The following is a 26,966-nucleotide window of genomic DNA, read 5'->3' as shown; positions in this document are numbered from 1 at the left end:
GTATACAAACCTGTCCACCTTTACACAAGCTATAAGATTTTCTATCTTTCTAAATTGCCCTGACACAGGAAAACAGTTCACCTTTTTTTTTCATGATGTAGTTTCTACTGTGTGTTTTTACTCACTGTTCAAATCAGATACAGTTTTTAATGGTTCTGAGCTCAATTGAAAACTCCTATGTATAAAAACTACCTAGCTTTTGACTTTTGTATGTTTGTAGAAACATGTTAATACCCCATGTCTCATGCTTGTACTTGAGCATTTATGGCTGAACTGCACTTGTTGCTATTTCAGATCCTCCTTCAACCAAAAGAGGTGACCTAGTATACTTTTTCTCAGCTCTGTAGTACTATGTTTGAATCATCTGAGACTCTTTAATAATGAGTTATCTTTGACTTCTGATTCCAGCTGAGACTCCTAAATCCATGGCTTTTCCGAGAGCCGTGGTCTGACCTTTGGCTACTTGCACATCATTGATCTTCATGGCCAATGTCTTGTGTTGTTTGGATGAGGGTGTCATCTTAACAAATGTGAAGTTTGTGGTTTCGAGCAGGGGGACCCACAAAAGAAAGGAGGGAGGCTTGAAGTGTTTAGATGTGTCTGCTAAAGTAGGCTTTTGGGTCCTTTTTGGAAGCTGCCGCACTGCGGCCTCGTTCAAACCAGTTTACAAGTCTACAAAAAAGTCTCAAAACCTCTGCTGTAAAGCTGTTGTACAGAAGAGGGAATTTGGAGATGTGCCATGTGCTTGTGGTGCACAAATTTTCTACACAATATTCATCTTACAAACCAACGTACTGTTGTACTAACTTAGCAGGAGTTAGGTAACAGGACTAAGTCACTGAAACTCTTCCTCTTACAGATGTTTTCCAAAACACATTTTGTCCTTAAGGTAGGAGCTAATAATAGCCTTGATCAAGTGTAGGTATGGAGAGTTGGCATTAAACTCTAAAGAAACCTGTCTTTTACCCCTGCTCTTTTGCATGGAAGAAAAACAGTTAGAATACATTCTATAGTTAGAAATACTGGCATTGTTAGAGCCTTAAGATGTTCAGTGGATAACTTTTTCGAAAAACAAAGTGATCTAATTAGGCCATATATACATTGCTTTCTGTGCTAGTCTTTTCTTTCCTCTCTGCACAATGAGGCCTGTAGCAGGGCTTTAATCTTACTGTCTGACAGCTGTGTACTTTTATTTAAATCAGCTGGAACCTAAGCTGGCTTTGACAGCATTCCTTTCAACAGAGGCAGGCGTTTTAGTGGGAGTAAATTATTATAGAACTACAGACTTCCTCTGTCAGCATTAAAAAAAAAAAAAAAGAAGGGGGTGAAAAGGCTATTAATATATCCACTGAGTTCCAAAAACCAAGAACCAAGAAACAGGTTTTTGGATGTAATTTTTGTACAAGTGGAATACTTGTATGTATTTGAGTTTTCAAAATCTTTTCCAATACATTACTTTTTCTTTTTTTTCCCTACATTACATATGTAGTTTCTTTTTTTTTCAGTCAGAATAATTGTTGGCATTTATTGGACACGCAAGTTTTGAGTTATTTTTGAATTTTTGGATACAAGATGAATGTCAAAAAAACTCTTGAAGTCAGTGGGAGGAGCAAATGCTAGTGACTCTGAAAATCAGGACCTTTTTTGTAAAGGTTTCTGAGTTTCAGCTTTTTAGGCATACGCTGGTCTTTAAAGGTGGACCCATTAGCATCAGTGGAAAAAAGAAGGTTGTGCTTTTGCTGTGGCACACCCTTTGACTAGTGTGTTCCAGTATGCTCTCTAAATAGCATCTCTTATTGCCCTTGTTGAGCATGCAGCCGTGGACTAGATGAACCATTTGACTGACACAGTAGGGCATTTATTATGTTCCTAGACGAAAAGGAACGAGAAAAATAACAGCTGCGTGATCATGCCCTGACACAAGAATAATTTTAGCAGGAGAGTTTTATGGTTATAAAACCAAAAATTGATTTTTAGAATGGACAGTTACTTTACATAAAAGCAAAACCAGTTGTGATAGTTTTTACGAGATATTTTAATAAGGTATAATTCCATTATAACTTCAGTCACCTGTTGTTTCAGTAGAGATTTCAGTGACAAAAATATTGAAAGCTCTGCAAGAAAAATACTGAATTTCAAGGGTATTGATAGCTTTATAAGAAGTTTTTAAAATGATTTATCAACAGCACGTTGTAAAAAATTAATGCAAAAGTTTTATGTATACTATAGAACTATTTTTTGGTGTCCACAATTCCCTTGTCAAAAAGGGTGATGCTGCAATTAGTGGGAGGACTGAGGAGAGGAGGGGAAACAAAAAAGAAATTTAGTATTTTAGATTAACTACAAAAGTACACAGAAGTTCCTGTTAATATTTCCTGTCTTTATGGTGAAATTTGCTTGACAATGCTGTTCTTTTATAGCTGAACTTGGAGACTATGATCCTGCTGAACATGTCCCTGAACTGGTGTCTGAGTTCAGGTTTGTGCCAACTCAGACAGAGGAGATGGAACTAGCCATTTTTGAGAAGTGGAAGGAATGCAGGTATTAGATCTTCCAGTGCATGCTAACCAAGTGTTGTGCTGATTTTTCTATAAAGAGAATGTATTAAAAAAATACTCCTGATGCTTCTCCCATGGTCTTCTAGAAAAACATAATTCTAATATGTTTCTGTCATATTTTGTTAGAGGATATAATGTGAAAATGAAGCGTTCCAGAAGTCTGAGTAAAATGATGAGGTTGCAAAATCTCAAAATGCAGCAATTTTTTGCTTCATTGGTTTCAGATTAAAACTAACAAAAGTGACCTTGATGTTCACTAAAGTGAATGAGAGTCAACAGTGTTTAGGTTTTTCGCATCCTTTTAGGCATTTGTTTTCCTCTTTCTCATATGCCAGTTTTTCCTTTCTGTGCTTTTCCAGGCATCTTCCTAATGGCAAAAAATTTATTTCAGGGGGCAAACGCCAGCACAGGCTGAAACTAACTACTTAAACAAAGCTAAGTGGCTGGAAATGTATGGTGTAGACATGCACATAGTCAAGGTATGTTTAAACACAGCATGGTGACCTTTGGAAATGGTAATGTTAGCTTTGTCTAGCGTTTCAACAGAGATTTAACTTTGAGGGAAAAAAATAGGAATATTGTGCTCATCTAAACTATGTAACAAGTGATGTGACTTTACATCAACGTTCCACCCTGTTTTATATGTTTCTACAAGGTACAAGTCCAAACATATCCGCTCTGTATTAAATGTGATTGGTGCACAACAGTACGCACTACTGTTTGTATTTAGACTGAGAGCTATGTGAAAATTACAGTAATTAAATTAAAATTGGCAGGGGTCCAGTCAGTTATCATACAAAAAACTGCAGGTAAAAATAGATCTCCTGTGGCAAAGGAAGTGCAGTGAACTGCACAAGGTGCTTATTACACAGGCAAATGAGGAAACTTTAATTTTTCCACTTCGTCTTATTGAAGGATTGCAAACTGGAAACTCCATAGCATAAGTCATTGAATGCAGAAACACTTAAGACACCTTTGTTGCACTGAATATGCAGATATGTGTTGAATTGTAACACTGGGCAAATAAGCTATATTAATCACTAGAATAATTTGGACAGAAGGTCAAACACTGAAAAAAGCATAATCTTTATTTTGCTGCACTTAGGCAAGAGATGGCAATGATTACAGCCTGGGACTAACCCCTACAGGAGTTCTTGTCTTTGAAGGAGACACAAAGATTGGTTTGTTTTTCTGGTAAGCTCTCCGTATGTTAAGATACAATTTATATTTTTACTCCTCAGTTTCTTTTACACTACCCCATTTTTTTATTTTTATTTTTTAAATGTGAGAGCACTGGGAGCACTAGGTACCTGCAAAAATATTCTTTGGCCTGTGAGTGTTTTCATGGTGTCCAAAAAAAATCTTTCTTCATAAGAATACATAAGTAGTTACTTTGGCTTAGTCCAGTCCAATTTTATAAAATTCACAGAGAAACACTTGTGTCATAGCAGAAACGTTATTTGTGTCTTATGAACTTAGGAATATAGGAAGTTCCTCCATCATAAACTCTGAATAGTTGTGGTGGTTTTTTTGGTGGGTGGGAAGGAAAGTGGTTGGACTTCTGTGTCACGTCATGTTAATGTTTTCTGTGGCTGGAATTTTCTGAAACAGAGCCGTCATAGGACTTGATCTGTGATATACTGTACAGTGTTTTTGCACTTCTTTAATAAAACAATTATTCTGGCCTGCCTTGATGCCCTTATGAGCTCAGTCTTCTGTGCTTATGAAGACTAGGCAAGCAAAGGTATTTAGGGGAACTTTGATTTCTGCTCAAGTAATTGTCATGTTAAGTTCTGATATATTTAACTGTTTGGAAGTTGCTGACTTCTTACTTTTAAGTTTCTAATGAAGTGTTGAAATTGGAAGTGATACATTGGTGTCCCCATTATAATCAAGCCCTACTGCATGAATTAAAAACACACACAAAAACGGGGGGAAAAAAGAAAGGCTTGAACCAGCACGTCTAACCAAGCTCTCAGTGTGTTACTGAGAGAGCTAAGCCTAACCTGCTTTTTCTGTTCATCTTGCAGGCCGAAGATAACGAGACTTGACTTCAAGAAGAACAAACTCACTCTTGTTGTTGTTGAAGATGATGAACAGGTAGATAACAATCAGTTTAGTTACGTCTCAGTCTTGATTATACAGTACTGGTTTACGTGCTCCTGATCTTTCTTTAAGTTTTGAGAATTGACATGGCTGCCTTCCAAGATTTTTGGTTGTGACTTCTAGTGGGGAATAAAGGGAATTAAATATAAAATAAATAGGTTCAATTGCTTTTTTCTTACCCTGTTTTTAAGAAGGGAGTACCTCATTACGCTAATGTAGGCTAGGTAATTTGGAAACCACGTGCTCGTTTCGGTGCATTGTGCAAGAGAGTTTTAAAAAAGGCCAGGTAGCACATTTAGTGGAATGAATTCCTTACACAGATGCCAGAGTTGTTCCCGTGGGAAGAAATTGCTCAGAGCTGAGAAGATGAAAATGTGAGCCTTGGAAATTTGAAGAGATCAGATTAGGAAGTGAAACCAAGTACCTTTCTATAATAATAATGTCTCTCATTTGTAGTTATTCAGATAAATGACTTGTTAAATATATAGGTGCTAGCCCTGTGTAACTTCAGACATTGGAGCAGTAAAGCATTAAAGCCTCTGAAAAGATTCATTTTTCTGCCATAAATATTTCTCTTTTATCATACATTTAGATATCCATAAAAACATTTTATTTGGCTTGCATTTAATTGTATCTTTGACTTGTTCAAGCCCCTTATAAATCTTTAGTGCACTTTGTGTGCTTTAAGGGAAAGGAGCAGGAGCACACTTTTGTCTTTAGACTGGATCATCCCAAAGCCTGCAAACATTTGTGGAAATGTGCAGTGGAACATCACGCCTTCTTCCGGCTCCGAGGTCCTGTTCAAAAAAGCTCAAGTAGATCAGGCTTCATTCGGCTGGGTTCCAGGTTTCGATACAGGTTAGTGTCATCTATTATTTAGCACATATCCTCTGTCATTTCTTGCTTTTCTTGGATTATGAGTGGAAATAGGAGAGAACTTTCACTCACTCTAGGTGAATGAATAGAAACTTGCAAGATGAGTGAGTTGAATTATTGGTTTTGTTGAATCATCTTTTCTCAACACATACGGTTTCTGATTTATCTGTAGTTGATTGTTATCAGTGCAGTAAAACACGCAAGGAAACCGAAGGTGTCTCAAGGTTCATGTTCATTACATAGCATATGTAGTACATTGATTTTATAGACCCCTTCATCTTGAAAAGCCACTCCTTTTTAAATGAACTGCTGAGGAAGTATGGTCGACTTGCACAGTTAGAGACAGTGTGTGACTTTTGACTGCTGATTTTGAATCATAGTAGTGCTTCAGCAGCCTAAGATAATGCCAATCATCACGTCAGGCAATACCTATGTATGTTCTTCCCAGTATGACTTCCCAGTAGCCTATAGTCCCACACTGGTCTATGAGGTGCTGTCAGAAGCCCCACTAGGGTTGGTGAGAACATACACAAGGTGGTGGAAGGGTGACCCCATAAGTGTACATAGCCCTTGCTTCCATTTCCAGTTACTGTAGCAATACCATCTGGTGTGTGTGTGTGTCAGAAAGGACCACTGGTACCAAGGAGACAGACCAGAAGTACCAGTGACAGAACATGGGTCTGCTATAGCTTTGGAGGCAGAGTCCAGCCAGACTCTACCCAAAAGGAGATGTGCTGTATTTTCAGAACCATCATTTGTTGGTTAGGCACAGTAGGCAACTTGCAAATTATTATTATCCTCTTCATCAGTTGAGTTTAAGGAGCTTGAAGGAGAAGTGGAGGTGAGGAGAAAAGAGGAGTGTCAGAAAGAAGGAAAGAGTTCGAGGGGAATGGGAACATTTCATCATGTTTCCTGTCACTGAAAACTTTGCTGCTTTGGGGAAAATTTTTCACCGTTCTCTCAGATTGGAATCAAGGAACCACCATTGCACCCTGTTGTCCACCCTTCAGTCTGTTGAGGTGACCCTAACACTTAACTTTTTGTCCTTATTATCCGTTAAAGATACATGAAATACTCTGCTTCTTAAAAAGGTCTTGTTTCCAAAAGAATTGCTTAAGTTTTCAAACCTATTGTTTGTGCAGTTGGCTTTCTGTCAGGGGGTCAAGGTTAGTTCCCTTTGCTTTAGGATTCATTCTGATTTGAATCTTCCAACATCCAGACTGTTAGTTTTTGTGTTGATATGCATATCCTATCCAATTGGAGAGAGATTTCTGTCAGTCCAGCGCTTATAACAGGTAGATTTACAGCATTATCCTTAAAATGCATGAGTTAAATTCGTTTGATCAATTTAGGAGAGTGGAGTATGTTAGAGCAGCAGAAGAGCTTGAATATAATCAATAGTCAAACACGTTGGCTATATACCGCATTATCAGAGCAAGCCAGTGACCGTCACTTCTGTTTTCTTTGGACTGTGTTTTGAGACCTTTAGCAAAGGGGCTAGATGGTGCCACCAGTTTTCACTGTGATCTTGGTGCATAATCTGAGGCCATTAAAAAATATTAGATAACTAACTAGTGATCATCCTGGTAAAACATAGTATAGGGAAAAAAGAAAAAAAGCCTTTTCTTACAGAGTCCTGAGGAAAAAATACACTGACAATACTTACAGAAAAGAATTCTTGAGGGAGAGACTTGCCAAGGAATGAGATTCTGATTTTTAGCCTTGTTACCATCTTTCTCTATGAACTTTGGCAAGATATCTTAAGCTTTATTCTCTCCTAGAATTTTTGATCTCAATCTGTATGTATTTTGACCAAGAAATATGCAAAAGGCAAATGTTTTTACTAGAAATGAGATCAGATTATTAAGCTATGGATTTATAATAGAACTGTAATGTTTTCCTGAGCAGTGTCTGTATTCTGTCATAAAAAGCAAGTGATTTAATTTATGGTTTTGTACTTGGCATCATTAGTGGGAAAACAGAATATCAAACCACCAAGACCAACAAAGCCAGGAGATCAGCATCGTTTGAAAGGAGGCCCAGCAAGAGATATTCTAGACGAACACTACAAACGAAAGGTAAGCTATTGACCTTCCATTTTGAGATGTACAATCCACTGTGACGATCTATTAATCACATCCTTTAAAGGTTCTTTATAGGAGTTTTTCCTATAGCTGCTTTCTCTTTTCTTGGATTTTGAAAATTAGGTTTCCTTTGACTTAGCTGGGAGGTAATCTATATTTGTCAGAAAAAGTTTGTGTCCAAAGCATGTCATTCTAGCTTTCCTGGCAGCAAAAACACCTATGAATATTGTGCAGTGTTTCTGTATGAATATGTAAAACTTGTGTACAGGAAACAGAAATGTGATAACGGTAATATTTGAAATTTTTGAATCAGGTTTGAAATTTTTGTCAAGGATATTTTCTTGTTCTTAGAAGCTGGATTCTGTCCGTTGTCACAGCCTGACAGCTTGTGATACCTTGTCTCTTACTTCCCGTCTTGCATAGGTCAAAAGTGACCTCCAGGCATGCTTTCAGAGCCTTGATTAAATACAACTCCTTGGTTTGCTCTTGAGTTTTTTTTTTATTTTTCCAATTTAAATTTTATACACATTATACAGGGGTTACATGCAACACTTGGTCTTTTAGTTGCATAGTTTTAGGTAGTGCTTTACTATTTTTATTTAATATGCTTTAATATTTGACTGACAACCTAATTAGAAATTAAAATTTAATTAAAACTTTATGTATACTTTTGCAGCACATGTTGCTAAACTTGAAGAAACAAGGTAAGATGCATTCTAATACTTCTTTCCTTTTGATGTTTGTCAGTTATGTTTGAGCACATCTGCAGGAGGTTATAAGATTGGTTAAATGCAGATAGTGTTAACCTCTTAACTGTGGTTTTGATGTGGTTTTCGTGTTTCTTTGCTTTAAATAAATCCTACTGTTTGAGGTAAAGCTGCTGTGTTGCTGTCACATTGAAGATTTTGCAAGAGTAGCTTACTGGAAGGCAATAATGTTTGTTTATGGCTAGCTATGATTCTTGCTGATTATGAGCTGTAGTTCCCTATGCTGCCATGTAAGGAGATCAAGTAAAAGCATGAGGTTGTTGCTGAGATCTGCCTACTTGGGCTATGCAAGTGAAATACGTAATTGAGTGAAGTTCAGAGAAGGGGAAAATCCTGTAAAATATTCAAAATATTTTGATGTTTTTGTATTCTGTATTATACTTAAATTTATTTTTATATAAAGTATTTGTTTATATATATTGATAATTATGAATTAGTCATGACTGACATTTAGAGAGAAGCTTTTTGATTTCTATACCTAGAGTCTTTCTGGATGTGGAGATTCATGCTTACAGTTGTAGTGTAAAATGCTTCTGTGAAACTGGATCATATTATATTCACACTGTTCTTGGAAGAGAGGAAAGCAGGCTATAAAGAATTTACCTGGTAGCAGAGGAACAAAATCACTCAGTTTTGCTTTCAGTCCAGGTTGTGTTTTTTTTTTTCTGTTTGTTTTGTTTTGAGGTGTGGGGTTTTGTTTGTTTGTTTAAGAAAATGTAGGTACTGTTAGATGTTAAGCATCCTGGCAGTCAGGAGTTGGGTAAGGAACATCAGTATAACATTTAAAAACTACAGGCTTATTAGAGACATACATTTTGGTACTAGCAAGCAAGGCTGATTCTTGCATAAGGGTAGGCGTCTAGGAAAGTTGAGGCCAACGCAACAGTTTAACATGTTAGTGGAGGAGGTCTCTTTGTCTTTGCAACCGTAGGGGCAAGTCTCTCCCATGCTAGCTTTTCTTTTTATAAAATGAGAAAGTTGTCTTCCACACCGGGTGTCATTAAAGTGCTTGAAGATCCTCTGCATGCAAACTGTGACTGCCTGATTAATTAGTACTCTCGTCATGCTGTGTTGTTATGACCTTGTTTGAGTTTCATGCTGCTTAGGTCATTCTGAGAGTGGGAAGAGAAACTTCAGGTCCAGTTTTGCCTTCTGATAAGACGATGGTCTTCTGATTTCCACATAGGTGTGGCATTGTTTTGTTAGTCTCCAGAGCAATCAATGCCATTTCTGAAACTCTACACTCAAGGGTTGCTAATTGAAATGCATCATGAAAGATGTATGTTGTTCTGCTCTTTGGTATGAACTCAGCACAGGGTAATGTGCTGCCAAGAAGTCATTCTTTAATATTTCTGTTAAATGTGTGCTGTTCTGTGGTAACCTCCACACGCTCTCAACGCAGAAGGTGTGATGTTAGAAAGCAGGCAAGGAACAAGTTGTTTGGTCTTGGTAGGATGGTATTTAAGTAAAATAATTCTAAAGAATCACTAAAGTAGATACAGAAATCTATTTAAATTGTCAGCTTGCCAGGTTGGTTAGCTATTGCCGAGGCCATAAATCAAAAGAATAATTAATGGTAGGATCCTGGAACTGTTTTTAAAAAGATTAGAAGTCTGGAAAAAAAAATGTTTGCTTTGAATCTTTTGAATACCTAGCTTTGTGTAAGATTTATAATACATAATTATTGCACAGGATGGTAATACTTTTAAATCTCTCAAAAACATGCAAATTTGGGGTGTGTCTTGTAGAATAAAAAATCTTCATAAAATTAGTAATGCTGTGCTGAACTGCTGTGCGCATAAGTTTGAGTGGCTGCTTTTAAGATTGAAATTACTGAAGCAGTAATTCAGTCCATTAGAGCTTGTACACAGAAGAAACTCATGATTTCATGATGTGAAACCTCAAATCAGAAGAGTCCTAGTTATAGAGCAAACAATATTTATTATGTAAGTAAAGTTTTGACGTCACATTTTTTTATTTAACTAAAAAGTCATACAATTTTTGTTCTTAAAACACCCTGCCTTACGGCTGAATCAGAAAGACTTTCTAAACTTTAACTGGTGTAGGAAAGGAAGGGGGGGGGGGGAAACAGAGGAATGATAGATAAACTACAGTGTGAAAATAAAAAATAACCTGGTACCCTTACTTAACTAATATGAGGCAGCTGAGCTAAAACATAAGTTTTCAAATTTTCTTTTGAGGACGTTTATGTAATTTGAAAAGATCTTTTAGACTTCATTTCTTTCTGAAAATCATTACAATTCTGCCAGCCTTCAAAAATAATTTGTTGATCTGATTCTGATGTAAATTCTTTTTATCTTTCAGTTTTCCAAACAATGCTGTTATTACCCAAACAAATGGATCACAACAAGTAAGGCCTATCTCTTTCATTCTTTTTAAAGGCAATTTTGATATGTTTCAACAGATTTGAGGATTTCATTATTTCCTTCGTACTGGCCAGTTGTATTGAAAAGTTACACAGTTAACCAAATTGCATGCAAAGAAGTGACTATCTGGAGTGAGGAAGATACACCATACCCCTATGCAATAAAAATTATACTGTTTATAGATGCAGGTTTTCATAGGTACAGAAAGTACCTTTGTGTGGGGGTTAGTAGTACCCAAAGTACGTTAATTGTACGTGCTAATTAACACCAAAGGGCATAGTCCATCAGCACCAGTGTTGATTCCTGGTTACAGTACTTTTCTCTAATACCCTGAAAGAGGGGTGTACGCCTGCAAATTAGAGAATATGTTAGCAAAAACTCGTTGTTTATTGAGTTTGAGGGAAATCTGAGACACTTGTCTTCTCAGTACTCGTGCACAAAATACCATGTTTCACTGAAAACAGTAAGGTAATGGTTTGATACCATTCTGGGTATCAAAAAATAGGACTTGGTGTTTGGAAAGACCCTGTCTTGCTTTCTGTAGTATTTCAGCTGCAGAAGGGGTTACAGATCAGTGGAAATGGGAAATCTAGTTTATTTTAACATTAAACACTCAATCTCAGCTGGAAGCAAGCAGACAGGTGGGTGCTCTGCTCAGCCTTTTGCTTTCTCTGCAAAATGAGTTGTTTGAGCTGTCTTGGATTCATTGCAATCCTGGCGTTGTGTATAGTACTGGAAAAAGTGAGTATAGGTATCCAGTGTTGTGGAAGTAATGGAAGAAAGCAGCCTTGTTTTATCATTGTGTATAAGGAAAAGTGGTGATACATTTTGTTATGTACAACACGACATTGCTTAACTGAAGAGTTTACAGGAACTTACTTGTTTCTCTTCTGTCTCCAAAGAGTTGGAATGCAAAGCCAAACGTACCTGTCCTAACAGCAGCAGTTCCTTCTGCCCCAGTCCTGGTGGAAATAGAAAACCTCCCAAGGAGCCCAGGAGCCAGCCAGCAAGACAAGAAGTGGTATGTTCTGCTTTGCTGGGAAATGAATTCTGCTTGCTTTTGCATGATCCAAGTGACTGTTTCTTTACCTGTGCTTGAATGAACTCTCTACCTTGCATCTTCAGTGTAAATTGAAAGACAAGTTAGTGGTGATGCAGCTGATTTGTTGCTGCGAATACAGTCTGGGGAGGTGAGAACAACATGCTTAGTCACTGTCAACCAAAAGAAAATTTCTCCATTGATGCCAGTGATTAGATCCATAGCAGCATTTTCAAGTCTTGGAGAGAGCTGGGTCCTTCTGTTTTGCCATAATATTCCTTGAGGCCCTTTGTTTGGTATCGTGGAGCCCAAGGACTTACCTCAAACCCTAACAAAATGCACAACCTTGTAAATCAGTATCCTTGTGAATCTCTTAGAAAAATCTTCTGAAATGGGCAAGCTGATCTTTTTGTTGTCTCGGAGAGAATGGGAGCTTGAGGAAAATGACACAAGCTGAAGATAAGAGCTTTGCTTCTATGTAATAAAGACGATTTGTTTTATATGGATTGTATGCTTCTCAAAATCAGGCTGGTCTGAAGATAAACTTACATCTCGTTCATCTTTTTTAAAAGTAATTTTATATTGTAAACATATTTCAGAACCGAAATTGACATATATCAACGCAGTGCTTGTGCACACTACTGACGTTTTTTTCAGGTTCTTCAGCTTCTTGTGCAGTATGGCTAATCCTAGAAGGGTAATTCTGATTTCCGTGAGACTGTAGAGGAGCAGCCGTGGTGAAAGGGAGGGAGAGTAAAGCTCTTATCCTAAGCCATTTCAGCCCTCAAGAGAAAAGATCCTTCTCCTGTTGTCTGGCATATGAACCTAACTTGCTTCAGTATCTCTTAAAAAATACATGATATCTGCTTCTGACAGTATAATGACAAATGTGCTTAAATTCTGTAAATCATGTTGATTATAAAGACTTTCCATACTATGGGTTTTGAATTGTAAGAGGGAGAATAATTCTGCTTTATCTGTTGCGTTATATTGAAGTTTCAATCAGAATACATGATCAATGCTCTTTTTCTTTCTTTTGCCCTTGATTTGTCTAGTATCTGAAATCTGTGGTTGTCTGTGATGAGATCCTGTTGATCGCTCGATTCCTTCCATGGTGGTGGGTGAAAGGTGGTGGTTTCTTTATTCTTCAGCCTTCTTGAAATGTTGGGTTGATTTTTTTGTCTAACTGCAAGATGCGTGCTAAAGCCGTTATTTCTTCTGGTTGAAATGTTTGACTCCTGCTCCAAACAGCTCTTCCTTGGTATCTGATTCAGGTGGGCATTCGTTCTGGTATTCCCAAGGCTTCTGTTGCTCCTTGAGATCCCACTGCTTTTGTTCAGAAGCAGAGAGGACTCTAGCAATCTCTTTCAATTTTGGTCTTGGTATTTGTTTTTTAGGATTTAGAACCTGAACCTGTCCTTCTTAATGTTGTCAGGGGATCTGAGCTTAGGTCCCAGCTGCTGCAGTAGGTAGCCTTTCTATCGAAGAGCGGGAACAAATATAACCTACGTTTGCGTGTAACCCAAACCAGCATGCCATAAAGAAAACACATTTCTTGGCAATTAATGTGCTTTAATCAAAAGAGCAATGGTGGTACTGTGTAAATGCTATGTCTCTTGGAGCCGTATATTTATTACTGAAGACAGTTGTCTTCTGGCAGAGAGGTTTTAATGCGTTCACTGGAAGTTGTACTGCCTGTGATAATGGACAAATCCAGCTGTTGGAAGAAGGCAGCAGTTTGGAGCTGAGTCGGCAGAGGAGCCACATGCTGGTTGCATAGCTGGGGAGCAGGGTTAGGTTGATACAGGGCCTGAACATGCCTACTTAGCGCGGGGGCTGCAGCTGGGCTGTCACGCCTTCAAGCCTTGGGGTCTCGATGCTGCTAACAAGATCTCTTTTCAGCCGCTGCTGTCTTTAATTGGCCTGTTTCTGCATGATTTATCTTTGCTTCCTGTCAGAAAAATAGTCTTCTTTTAGAGAGAGTTTGCCGAGGATTGCTAAGAACACCAGAATATTTGGACAGGGGATTTTGTTGATGGTTAGATTGAAGGGGTTTAGAAGTAAGGTCCCCGACCTTGTGCGTTTCTGTACTTTTCTTGGCAGGTGCCTGTACTGGCTGTGTTGCAGATTAGATCCCTTCCTAATGTCAATGTTTCCTTTAATTTAAAATGTGAATGCTGCAGCTGCCAACAGCATTAGTGCCAAGTTATAGAAAGTACTTTGCCAGACAGGAATGGTTCTAGTGTTTTTATTTCCTTTCTTTGCTCCATTCCTATAAAATGTGAGTACAGGAAAATGATGCTGCTCTGGATGGTCTGAAATATTAACTGCAAGGCTGGAAAGCCTAAAACCCAGTTGGTATGTTTCTAGCTTTGGCCCTTTCTTGAGAAGCTGTGTCTGTGCTAAGATACAGCAGGAGAGAAATGATTAATAGTTGTTTGCTTATTGTGAATACAGAAGGGATTGTTTTTGCTTCATAGTGGATGTAGTTTTCATTTAACTGTTTAAACTAGAGAAATTGGAAAATAATTTAACAAACTGTTGAGGATTGGAGCCTTCGGTATTCACGGGTCATTTCCTCAGAGGGTTTCACAAAACCCGAAACTCTGAGTTTCCCCATGGGTGAGCTTTATATAAATCCCCTCTTTTCTAAAGGAGGACTATCGCGGAACGTTAATCATTTAACACTGTTGTGAATCCTGCATGCTTTTCTGCTTCCCTGCCTCTGCACATGTGATCTTCCAATTTATGCACTGCCTGCTTGGCTGGGCTGGCAGGGCTGGGAGTGTTAAACTGGGCTTTTTGGAGCACAGGAAGATGGAATTTGAACTCAGGGACTATTCAGGATGCCCTCTGAACAGCAACAAAGTTTCCACTTTATTTCGATTTGGGTCATGGAATAGAGAATTTTACATTAAACTGAAGGAAAACGTTTGTTTTAGGAATTTCTGAGTAGGTTGAGAGCACCCTTTTTTCAAGCACTTCTTTGATACCTGACTGTAACTTGCAGCAGCCTGTCTCAAAACATTACAGTGAAGAATCCTAGGACAACACAATCAACACTTAGCAAATATTTGTCCATTTTTTAGTCTTCTAGAATTCGACAGTTTTAGTAAATTGTTTATCCCTGCTGCTTTGGAGATACTTGTGCCTAATGCCTTTTGTGCAAGGAGCCATTAAATAGGAAGCTATAAATATTTTTCAAAACATTATTTAAAGTGATGAGTGTTCTCTCCTGCTCCTTTTTCTAGCTTTTGAAGAGCTTTGTTCCAACTGTTGAAGAATTTAGCCATACCTGTGCACAGCACAGGATTTTGATTTTATGAATTTGAAATGTAACATTTATGAACCACATGCAAAATTGGAAAGCAAGGTCTTTGTGTTGTAACCTTTTCTAAAATGGTGGTCTTCCAACTAAGTTTGTTAGTTAAGCATAACTACAGTCAGCTGCTTTGGTAGGAGTTGGTCCCTTAGCCAGCTAAATGGTGAATGACTTATGTACGCTGTACTGTTTGCTCCTGCACAGTAACACTCATTTCTCTGAATTTCTATTTCCTTCTTTTTAAAAAAAAAAAAAAAAAACTTGCATTAAAATCTACATTTTCCAGTGACTTCGAAAAATTAGCGTTGCTTATAGATGCTTGTTCCAATCATGCAGTTAGAGCTGCTGCTTAAAAACCCTTTCAGCATCCTGAAACTGCAGTGCACTGTATGCCTGGGAGGTCTCTTCCTCCACCTCGCTATTTTCTCCCATCTGCAGTGCATGCTTCTTGCTCAGTTTTGCCAAGCGCTTTGCAACACGAAGTGCTTCTCATTTCCGTAAGTGTAGACAGTATAAGTGTGAGACAGCTTAACTTCTAATTTCAGAAAAATATGCATGATGCTGAGCAGTAAAGGGGTTTATTTGACACTGCCTTACTGTACACATATATTCGCATGCCTCTGTCCTCTGATATTTACCTGCCAGCAATGTCATTTTTCCTTGTCTTCTCCCATCGCTCATCCTGCCTTTACTTTCGCTTTGCTGTTCCCCCCTCTCTCTCATCCGTACCTAATTACTAATTGTGCCCCCCTCCCACTCCCCAATAATCCAGGCCCTTTGATGCTGCCGACCGCTGCCAACGTGGTGGAAGCCTGTGGAAGGCACGGGCCCCGCCGAGGACCCCCGCTGCAGACGGACAGTACTCTGCTTTTGTTCATGAGCGCAATGTGAAGAATGCAGGAGTTCATAGCGGTGCTGTCACCTATGCTGTCCAAACCACCATGACCAGCCTGTGAGACGCGCGGGCCTTTCGGGAGCTTGAGGCTGCTCTGTAGCAGAGGCTGGAAAATTGCATTTTGAGCTGTCTCAAAAGATAAGGACAATGGACCCAGAGATGACTAGGGGGAAAAAAAGCTTGTGTTACAAAGGCTCTGCATATTGTGCTGTGGTATTTAGTCTTTAAAGAAAAAATAACATATAGACAAGTTACCCATCGCAATTACTTTAAATAGAGTATATATTACTTTTTAATTGTGATAAGATTTTTCTGAATGATTGCAAGGTTTTTTAGCTGCTTTTATCTCTGGGAGCCATGCAGGAAGTCACGTTGGTAACAAAACTGCACATGCAACCAGTGGTTCTTAATGCGGTTTCAAAAATCTTAAAGGAATAGAGGATGTAACTGCACCTCCTTTTGTACCATGATTATTTAAAATTATGTAAGGTAGATGGTTGATCTGAAAAATAATTTTTTAAACAAGTCCTCATCTGAAAAATATTGTTTAGAAATGGAATGGGATAGAATTATTTTAATTTTTTTAAGAATAAAATTATCAGAACTCCTGAAAAGGCAAAGAGTGATACTTTGGAGGAGGGTCCCCCTGCTAGGGAATGTCTTATTTGTTCTCTAGAAGTTTTTCTTTCATTCTTGCTGCTGTGCTCCAGACAAAATGAAACAGAACTATTTCCTGACAAACACCAGTCCTGCCATGTGATTCGTGAGGTTAATTTTTAAGTCAAAGGTGAAGACTCCAGCTTCATCAGTATACTTGTAGGCCTTTAATAACGTGAAGGACTATCTTTACCCTTGAACACTCTGTGTTTTCATGTTTTCTGAAATTAGCTACTTTAAATTTGCAATAATCAAATTTGCAAAAAATCAAGTCATTGTTCTACTGCAGAGTTCTACGTTCAGATGTGCTTAATGTGAACATCGTGGTGAGGCCACTGCAGGTCCTGGATGACTCCTCAGCTATCAGAGAATTGGTGAATTAGAGTGTAGCTATCACAGAATTAAAGGATAGCGTATATCCTTTATATCCAACTTATAATTGATATAAGTTGCATGTTATTCCCATCTGCCTTTGAATCTTCCATACACTACGAGGATCAATTTTGCTCTTTGCTGGACTTGTTTTAGGGTAACTTCATTGACTTCGGAAGATTTATCCTGGTTTCTACTACAGTTAAGTGACGGCTCTCAGCAGCAAACTGAGAAGTTGTACCAAACTAGCACATATTGATGCCTACAATATTTAGCTGCCTTTTTAAAAGGACAGGTCGTGTGCTCTAGGAATAGCATTCAGGAAGTGTACAGGTGTACTTCTAAACAGTATAGTGATGACAGATCTTTGCTTAATACCTATAAGGCTTCTGCAGCCAGCAACTTTTTATATGGGTGTTTTTTCCTATTTCCTGTAGTTACTCGCTTGCATATATTACAATATATAGGTATTCCAAAATCCCACAGAATGATACAAGAACAGATAGGACTCTCTATATTCTTTTATTGTTTAAGAGGACTCCTGATCTTGTCATTCTTCAAATAAATGGGAGAACATAATCTTAGAGTTTGGAACCCTGCTTGACTGAAATCTGAATCACACATCCCCAAGATTTTTTCTTCTGTTTTCCTCACTATAAAAGGAAAATCATTTTTTTCCCCCTGAATATTCTGCGTTTTTGTTTAGGGAAAGAAAATTCCTATGTTCATAATGGTTTGTATGGCTTGAACTGCTAGTATCTTTTATCAGCTTTTCCCTTTGAATGTTTCCTAAAATACGCTGGTAGAAGTTGATTCTGAAGACAGTCGCACCTGGCACTTGTTACTATGCAAAGCTCAAATATCCTTTAGTGTGTGAGTAAATAGGGATACATTGAAAGCTATTGCCCATTTCACTCTTGAGTACTGCATACTTACTGTTGTAGAAGTTGCACTTTTCGTGGGAAGCCTTTTACTATTTCCCTCATAACTGGCATGACTGTTTTATTAGTATTTTGTAAGACAAGTCAGAAATTCTGTGAAGTGATAAAAGTAGTATCTTGTGCTTCTTACATAGTCCGGCCATTTCCTGCTGATGCCCTGAAGAGGGCTAAGAATCTGGGGGGCCTCAAACAGTTTACTGCTCTTTGAACTCGTCCTTTGTGCCTGCAAATTCCAGTGGCTGAGGGTCTCCATAGTATGACTTGCCTTTCGTGAGTGCCTCTCTCAGGGTGGCCGAGTAGTTATTTCAGCAGGTAAAACGGGACCGGTTCCTCTTCGAATCTTGGCTTAGGGAGTCTTCTCTCAAGTCTGCCTAAAGTTCATTCAGTTTCCCTGAGGCCCTGCTGTGATGCAGCGATGAAGCTGCAGTGGCTCACCCAAGTCCTGCCCTTGCTGCTTCAGCCAGTCCTCCATCCCACAGCACAAATGGCAGTAAGTTTCTCTACAAACTTCTGTTGCCTTAATATAAATAGTACTCTACTTTTGGAGCAGCTCTGAACTTACTGAGATTTCCATTGGAATATGTCATCAGTTTTCAGGACTGCCTGTATCTCTAGTAGGCAAGTTTTTGAATCAGCTCTCCTGTATCCGTCTAGTAAATGTTATTGCAGTTGTCATTAGGGTGAAAAAAAGATAGTGTAATTATTCTAGTTATTTTCTAATGAAGATAAATTTAATTTTTTACTCAGTTTCTCTCCATTGTGCTGCAATACTCAAAAAAGCATGAGAAAATTACAGCACAAAGGAGTGCTACTGATGCCCTACATCAGCTCCCTTAAATGGAGTTCACAGGGGCTTATATGTACATAGTTCTTGAAACACGTCATGGTCTCAGCGCCTCCAAGTGTGCAGGCAAGATCAGAACATCTGATGATGTTGGTTGTCATATTGGACATTTGGGTGACTATTTACAGAAATCTGTCAGAAAATGGGAAGAAAAATCTGTGAAGCCTTGTGAAGGTTAGAAAACATTTTCCCTTCCATGCATAGTAGTTACCCTCTCTGAAAGTAAGATGCGGGATTCAGTCTCCCTTTGCTGCCTTAATTGGAAGAGCATCTATTCTTGCCCATTACTCAATTCTGATAATTGAAATTCTCTGTATCCCTTGCAAGACTGCTGCTTGCTACTTCCCATTAGTGGTGCACACAGAGGCTATACAGTAGATCGAAATTTTCCTATTATTTGCTTTGCTAGCAGCTTCTCATTCCAATGCTTAGAGAATTGAGCAAGTGACCTCAGTTTACCTCGCAACAATTAACCGTTTTAAGACGATTCGCACATTATTAGCACTTAAACAGTGGCATTGCGTGATCTGTTGCAGAGGTATATATTTAACGTTGGATTTAACTGAGATTCTTTTGGGTGCTTGAGCTGAAGGGAGTTTTTTTTCCTGGAGCCTGTAGTGACAACATTGGACTGCTTCCAAATTCCAGGGGCTGGAGGGAGAAAAGGGGCATTAACCCATTAGTGAGAAGCTGGTCTAAACACTCAAGTAGGAAGTGTCTCTGTCTGTGCATAAGGGTAGGTTCTGCTGGGGTGGGTACTTGCTTGTTTTCATAGTTTTCATCTTTGGGACAGAACTGTCAAAAGCAATATGAGCAATTTTCTTCTTAAATTGGTATTTTAACCGCATTGTAGGTAACATGATTGTTGATCAAAAGGGGTGACAATCAAACTGCGGTTGTACACACAGGTTGTCTGATTAACCATTATATTCTGCAGCGGCTGTTGTGTCTTTATTTAATAGTTTGCTGTTAAAACAGCTTTCCTTAGCTTCCAAGAGATGGACGAGATTCCCTTCTGTTTGCACAACATAAGCATCATAATGCAACTTTTTTTTTTTTGGTTTGGTTTGGGTTTGCTATTCTCACTGTAAATACAGATGGTAGGACAAAACTAAAAGACATTTCCATTAGAAAGCAAAGGAGGTGAAGGCAAGTGATCCTAAGAGGGTATGGAGTACATGCTTTGGTTCACTCAAAATACTGTGACTGCTAAATTTTCGTTCACATCTCTGCCCACATTAGCAAAGCTGAAACTAGTTTATAGGTATGCTTAACCATAACATGGCATTGATGCAGCCCTGTGCCATGGACCCTTTTGCCCTCTGTCCTTTTTAAAACTGTTCATGAAATGCTGCAGAAATGAATAGCTTTTTGGGAAGAGTACCAACTTCCCTCCTGCACGCTCTGTTTTTCTCAAGTAAAAATGCATAAATGTACATTGAGTCTGCTAAAAAAAAAAAATCTTTCAAATATTTGTTCCAGAAAAGTGAATCTACTAGATGATAACTTTCCAGTTTCTTAAAACAATTGGAGTCAGCTTGCAGTATGAGAATTAGAAATAACGTGCCACAGTGCATCTTCGCCTTCAGCAAGAGCTCAAGTATACACTTGGTAGGACTCACCAACACTGCCTGAAGATTCTCTTTCTCACAGTCTAATTGCTGTGTTTATAAATGTCGGAGAGGTTTCCACAGAAACTCCCCTCCCTTTTTTTTTCACTTCTTCCACTGCTATGTGAGCAACAGACGAAGTACACCTGTTCTGCTACGAAGTCAATTCTTCTAGAGATGTGAGGTGTTCCTTGTTGTTTGTTTTTTTTCTTTTAAACTCACCAAAAGCTTGGAACAGTTTCCTGGAACAGGTTTTCCAGAATGTTTCTGGTTACCAGAAAACAACTTGAAAAAAGAGATTACGCGTGGTTAAAGCTTTTTCATGTTACAGAAAGAATGGTAACAGAATTCTGCCTATCTCTGCCCATCTTTCTGCCTTTGCAGTGTACCTCTTGTTGATTTACTAGACAGCATGGAGCTGCCAGAAACTTGTGTTGATGATGCTGTAGGCCGTCCCGTTGCTGGCTTGGCAACGGGAGATTCAGAAGAATTTGTTAGTTGCCCTCATCCTGGCACGAAGGAAACTGCCAATGGAAAAACAGACTCGGATCGTAAGCAACCTTACAGATTTTTTCCTATTATTGTGGTGTGTGGGGTCAAAGTTACCTGATTATATGGTTATGAGGCTGTTTCCGTACAAAAATCCAAAGCTGTTTTAGAGAGCTCCCTTAGATGCATGCACAGGGACAATTTTGCTTGCCAGTGGAATGCAGCTTCTCCAGTATGTGAAGCAGTGCGTACAAGAGTTCTGTAACAAAATGCTAACGACTTGTTTGCAAGGAGGGCCTATTTCAGAATCAGACTTCCCTCTTTGAGATTTCTAGTGTTGCTGCCATTGTATCTGCCCAACTGTCCTTAATTCAGCTTTCAAGAGCTGCCTTGTTTCGATTTTACTAAATTACAGTATTTTGCCACAAACTTTTCAAGAATTGCGTAAGACATCTTTAAGACAACGCTAGGTTACGTAGGTTGGGATGACAAAGTTGGTCAGCTCTGGCCCGTTGCAGTTGGAAGCATCTTATTTCCAAGAACAGAGGTACAAGGGAAAAGTCACAGTTCTCTGTGGGGTCTGAGTAGCCACAAATACAGTAAAGTGCTGCCATCTGAGCAGTTACCTCTTGCTGCTTGCTCATTCACTGTAAAGATGGCTGGATAAATGAACACCCAGGAGGGTAGTGTTATAATATATAACATATAATACATATAATAATAATAATACATAATAATACATATAAATGTATATATAAAGTAATACATATAGACTGTAGAAATGAAAATTAAATTGAAGATTGAGCAAGCAGTGTGCTTTGTTTTGTTTTTTTTTCACCCCAACTTCAAAAACCTTAGAATTAGCATTCAGGAATAACACAAGAAGCAAGTTAACTAGACAGTGATATTTATTAGTAAGATGTTGATGTTTGTCTTTTTCAGCATTTGAAGATGCATTGCTAAAACTGAAACAACTGGAGGCAGAGTGCAGCAGCCCTGTGCCAACTGACCGTCCCAACATAAACATAAATGTGCAGGTACTTGGGCATCCTTCTTCTTGGCGGAGTCACTTGGTTTTGTTCAGATAATTCTGAAAAGGCTTGTGTTTAACTTGGTCCTTTGCAAGATTTTCAAGAACAGGAGTAATATTGGGGAATAAAGCAAATACAAATATTTTGTTGTATATAAACCTCTGCCTGATAGGGCAGTGAGATAAAGATGAAGAGGCAGAAGTGAACACGCACATATGCAGACTGCAGCCTGGTGGAATTTTCTAAAATCTGTGTGAGCAAAAAGTGCAAACACTTGAAACGTTCCTCTGTTGCCTTTTTCTGTAGGTTGCTAACTGTACAATGTTGTATCGTTCACCCTCTTGTTTTGAAGGGCTGAGCGTTTTTCATAATGTTTTTCAGTTGCATTCCGTAACCCTCCCAGAACTTTGCTCCAACATTGTGTTTTGAGGCAAGTTTGCTGCTGGTCAGTCCCTTCTGTTAAGTAACCTGTTCTTACCAGCTCTCTGGATAAGGTGTTAGTGGAGGTTGTGATGTGTGTTTGCACAGAGAGGAGTGATGGTTCAGTGCCCTGAACAGGGAGAGGGGTTTCTCCCTTGCTCCTCTTTGCTTTTCCTTCCCTGGCTTCCCTCGTTCCTCTGTCACTTCCAGTAATTGTTGGATGTTTTAATGAACCAATGTAATCTGCGACGTGACAATATCTAAACTATTTTTTTAACCTTTTTTGGTTTTGAACTATTTTGTTAGTACCTTTTTTCCCCTTTTTTAAAGAAAGTTGTGAATGAAATGGACTCATGGAGGAGGGGGTGTCAAAGAAATGCAGGAGCCATAATGAAAATAATTACTGTTAACCAGAAGGGTTGGAGAGCACAGGATCCTCCCTTACAACGGCAGAAAATTTTGATGAATTCGCTGGCTGTCAGACAACTGGACCCATACAGGACATGCTTTGCAGTCAAGCCAGGGCATGTGACTATGGTTTATAAAATTTTAGCATATTGAAAGGTACTTAAATTGAACAGATCAGATTCTGGATTTCAAAAAACTGGAATATAGTTTTCCCTCCAGGCTTGACTGTGAATAAATCATGTGTTTAAAAAAAAAAAAAAAAAAAAGGACAACTTAATCTGCTTCCCCTACGTTAAAGCTTTGGATGCTTTATTGCATTTTGAACAAGCAGAGTAAAGCAATCTGCAATATTAGGTCTGTTTGCACTACCCTACTTTGTGGGGAGGCCTGAGGATTCATCTACCTTTTGGTGAAGTTGGTATGACTTATTCCAGCAATGATAAAATAAAACAGGTTCTGAGAGAGGTTTCTAGCAGTGTGTGCTGGGGTAAGCCTGTTCCTAGGCACTTGTTTGCCCCCCTGGTGTGAGAAAAGGCTGCTGTTTTGGTGTGCTTGTTGCTGCAGGCTGTTGTGCTCAAGTCCCCTTTAAGGACTGATGTCAGGGGTGCCTTGTGTACCTTTCTGGTTGGTGACTGCATTACAAAGATTACCGAGTCTCTAAGAAGATTAGTCAGTAGCCCGTAGGTCCTGTTATGCCAAAACACTGCTTCTGTATGAAGTAAAGCAAAGAATACCGCTTATTGCAGAATATTTTTTCCTGTTGAGCTCATTTGAGTTCAAACGGAGAGGAAAAAAACATCTAGGTGGTTAAACGGAGAGAATGGAGCAAAATTGTATTAGTGCTTTTTAAATAATAGCTGAAATATAGTAAGCGAGATAAGATTCCTGTAACAAGCTAATCTAACAAGCAGATGCCAATCCAGCACATTGACAGTTATCCAGCTGTCATGTGAGGTGCTGAATAACTTTGGATAATAACGGTTACAGATGCTGGGGTGATAAGACCCTGATGAGAGAGCAAGAACATTTGCTTAACTGAGAAACAGGAGGTGTATGGATGAACAGCATGCAATTTGATTCTCTCTTTGGGAAAAAAAGACTTAGCAGCTTTCAGGAAGGAAATTTAAATTGTATTATGGAAATTTAAAAGGGCATATCATAAGTGGTTTTCTTCAGGTAGGAAAGATTAAACAGCTTTTCAGCCTATGATGTAATTTACCAAGAGGTGACTTGAGAGTGTTTGTTTAAAAAGGTAGGCAGATTAGAGACTGTCTCTGTGTGCTTCAAACTGCAAAGGCAAGTAGGTTACGGTAGTGCCAAATGAGCATCTCCCAGCTGTGACTAGAGATAAAGGATAATGGTTTGGAAGTGTGTCCTGAAAGAATGACCGAAGAGCAACTATTGAAAATGCCTTATTTCCCTGACTTTGAAGTCTGCTTAATTTATGTATTTATTTTTTAATTTCCATACGTGGTTGTGTTTTGTTTGTTGTGTTGTTATTATTATTTTTTTTTTTATTTTTTACATAATGTGTATATTGGCTGTCCTGCACCTAGTTTCACTGTTAACCTACTCATAAAAAGAGGTGTTTGTGGCATCTTCTGCCTGGAAAGAATGGGACAATGTATCACAGTTGGCTGGAATACACCAATAAAACCTTGCAGTGAGCTTAGATCCTGGAGTTTGCTGTTACTTCAGATGAACGCAGTGTTAGTGTTCTCTCTGGCAGTGCATAATTAAAAATTTCAGCATTGTTCATCTCCCGTAAGTTTTACCCAGTGCATAAGGTACCGACCTGTGTAGAAACGGTTGCAGTGCACAAAAGGGCTGGTGAAGTGCATTGAGGGGAAAGCATTAGTTCTCTGCTTCTGAAAGCAGAACTGCATCTTGGATTTTGTGATGCAATCAAATGCCAATGAACTGCTCACTCCAGCTCTGTTCATTAAAAATCTTGAACTTTTTTGTCAGGGGTCAAAGATGGCCTGCCAGCATCATCTTTACATAATTCTATACTTGCAGACACTCTTGACTGATTTATTCGATAAGGAAATATTTATACAGTATCCATGCCCTTGTAGAAAGGGAGAAATCTTTCTAGAATGAGAACTGGGAAGTGTGGAATGAATGGCTTCATTCTTCACAGCTGCTCTCTGCCAAAATCTGCTGGGATGGAAGAATACAACTTTGTTGTTTCCAAGCTTTCCCTAGTACAGTGACCAGATCTGACAAAAGGGAACAAAAAGTTCTTAAATACACTGAGCTCTGCTTTCATCAGTTTCTGAAGTGGACTTATCCTTCAGTCAAAACATGAAGCTAAAGTACAAATATAGTTTGCCTAGTACATGGAAACAATAGAAATTCATAATGAGCTAGGATATTGACAGACTCCAGCGGCTTCACTGTTCTATGTGGATAACTCAATGTCTTGTAAATCAGACCTCTTGAGGCCATCTTATCACGTGCCAAATGCTTTCCCTTCTAGCTTCAAGCTCTTTCCATAAAAAAAAATAGCAAAACACCATTGCTTTTTTTAAGCACAAAATTGAAATGACTGAAAAAAAATGTATCTTTAGTATTGATGGAAATGTTTCCTTGGTGATATAGAACTTATATTTGAGTACGTTAAAATAGCTCTTAATAATACTAAACTTTTGAAAAGTTGGGAATGTAATTGCTAATAGACTAGCATGGCCTAATTAAATTGGTTGTTCAGATGGAGGAAGTGAGGAACCACAAAATGGTGCTTAAAGCATCCGTATACTGATGTTCTCAGTTAAAATAGCCAAATTTACTATTTCACTGGTACTGGAACAATGCCTTAGAAATTCTGTGCAGAGAATGTTGCATGCAGCATTCAGTTCAGTGAAGTCCAGTGTAAGGATTTAAGGTTTATCACAGTTGGGTACTTTGACTGTACAGATCATAATAATTCAATTTTAATTATTCCAGACTTCTGGCAATTCCAGGAGCTTCTGTAAAATGAACAACCCTTAAAACGTTCAATAAATAATTTTGGTAGTCCTCATGAATTATGTGCATGTGCATCTCTTAATATTTGCTAGCAGTAGCCGTTAGTAAGGCAGGTGGTTGTTCCTTGTGCCTTTTTACATTGACAGTGATCCTTCAAGATTTTGCAAAGTTCCGTATTCATTGCTGAGTGCAGCCAAATTTTTTGAGTGGGTTCTCCTTTAGGTAAGTCTCATAAGTTCCTATTTGGATGCCCCAAAAGGTGATTTAGAGGGAGACAAGAAGGGGAAATGTTTTTCTCCTCCCTAAAGACTGGAACCTAGACGTTCTATTTAACTATTTCCAGTTAATAAAAAGAAAAGTGAAAAGCGGATAGAGATCTGGGTGAGGGACAGGTATTCTTCACCTTTTATTTTTTATTTTTAATTTCTGCCCTGCATTCTCTATGCAATGGGACTCATTCCTTCTGGACACGCTGCATTTCATGCAAGTAGCAGGCTGGTGCCCGCTGCAGTGCACGTTGCAGGAACTGCTGGAGGAGCAGCCTCAGCCAGCGAGTGGCATATGGTGAGGAGAGCAGGGCTCTGTCTCCCCCTGCTGAGTCATACCCTGAGAAGAAAGGTCACAAGGTTTAGTTTCCACTCAGTTAATTAACTTCTGTCACTAATCAAATAGCAATTAGTAGATTGAATGCTTAATTAACATTTTATAATTAAGAAATGCAATTCACATAATGAAATATTCTCTACTGAAAAGGTATCTCGTTTTTTAATTGTCCTCCTAAAGTGTCTGGCTGCCAATTTGTTCTGATATAATTAGGGGTAGGAGAGGGACCTAATAGCACATGAAAGTGTTATCCTAATTTATAAGCAGATTTTAAGGTAAAAATCTTTCCAACTTGGTTTTGAAAATGAATTATCAATTTACAGTTAGGCTATAACTATGTAATACGATGGCTGCTGTATTGATCTCAGATCAGTAAACTGCTACATGTTGAGGGTCCACTGCTGCTCAGTTCTTCCACACTGTATTTTTAGCACAGCTTTTGGCATCTCTACTTTTAAGCATTGTGCTTTTTTTCCTGCTTTGTTTTGCTCTGATTTTCCAACTGAATTTTGAAATGAAGAGATTATTTTTCATTTCAGTATAACCATTGCTTTTCCTCTCACTTGGAGCCTTGTTGTTATTAATAA

General features: G+C 38.6%; 1 protein-coding gene across 2 annotated transcripts in view; it reads left to right on the top strand.

The window, feature by feature from the left end:
* Positions 1 to 26,966, top strand: part of EPB41L5 (erythrocyte membrane protein band 4.1 like 5) — a 55,611-nt gene that overhangs the window by 18,505 nt on the left and 10,140 nt on the right. For both annotated transcript variants that reach the window (XM_035536933.2, XM_050711744.1), the window contains 11 exons: positions 2,421 to 2,541; positions 2,950 to 3,037; positions 3,664 to 3,752; positions 4,589 to 4,658; positions 5,353 to 5,522; positions 7,512 to 7,618; positions 8,301 to 8,328; positions 10,717 to 10,762; positions 11,681 to 11,799; positions 20,843 to 21,009; positions 21,890 to 21,984. In XM_035536933.2, coding sequence (XP_035392826.1) covers positions 2,421 to 2,541; positions 2,950 to 3,037; positions 3,664 to 3,752; positions 4,589 to 4,658; positions 5,353 to 5,522; positions 7,512 to 7,618; positions 8,301 to 8,328; positions 10,717 to 10,762; positions 11,681 to 11,799; positions 20,843 to 21,009; positions 21,890 to 21,984 — 1,100 coding nt within the window. The remainder of the gene's footprint in view (positions 1 to 2,420; positions 2,542 to 2,949; positions 3,038 to 3,663; positions 3,753 to 4,588; positions 4,659 to 5,352; positions 5,523 to 7,511; positions 7,619 to 8,300; positions 8,329 to 10,716; positions 10,763 to 11,680; positions 11,800 to 20,842; positions 21,010 to 21,889; positions 21,985 to 26,966) is intronic.

The sequence above is a fragment of the Cygnus atratus genome, chromosome 6 (genome assembly GCF_013377495.2).
Source record: "Cygnus atratus isolate AKBS03 ecotype Queensland, Australia chromosome 6, CAtr_DNAZoo_HiC_assembly, whole genome shotgun sequence".
Lineage (NCBI taxonomy): Eukaryota > Metazoa > Chordata > Aves > Anseriformes > Anatidae > Cygnus > Cygnus atratus.
Note: the sequence above shows the minus strand (reverse complement) of the source record. Positions and strands in the feature narration are given on the sequence as shown.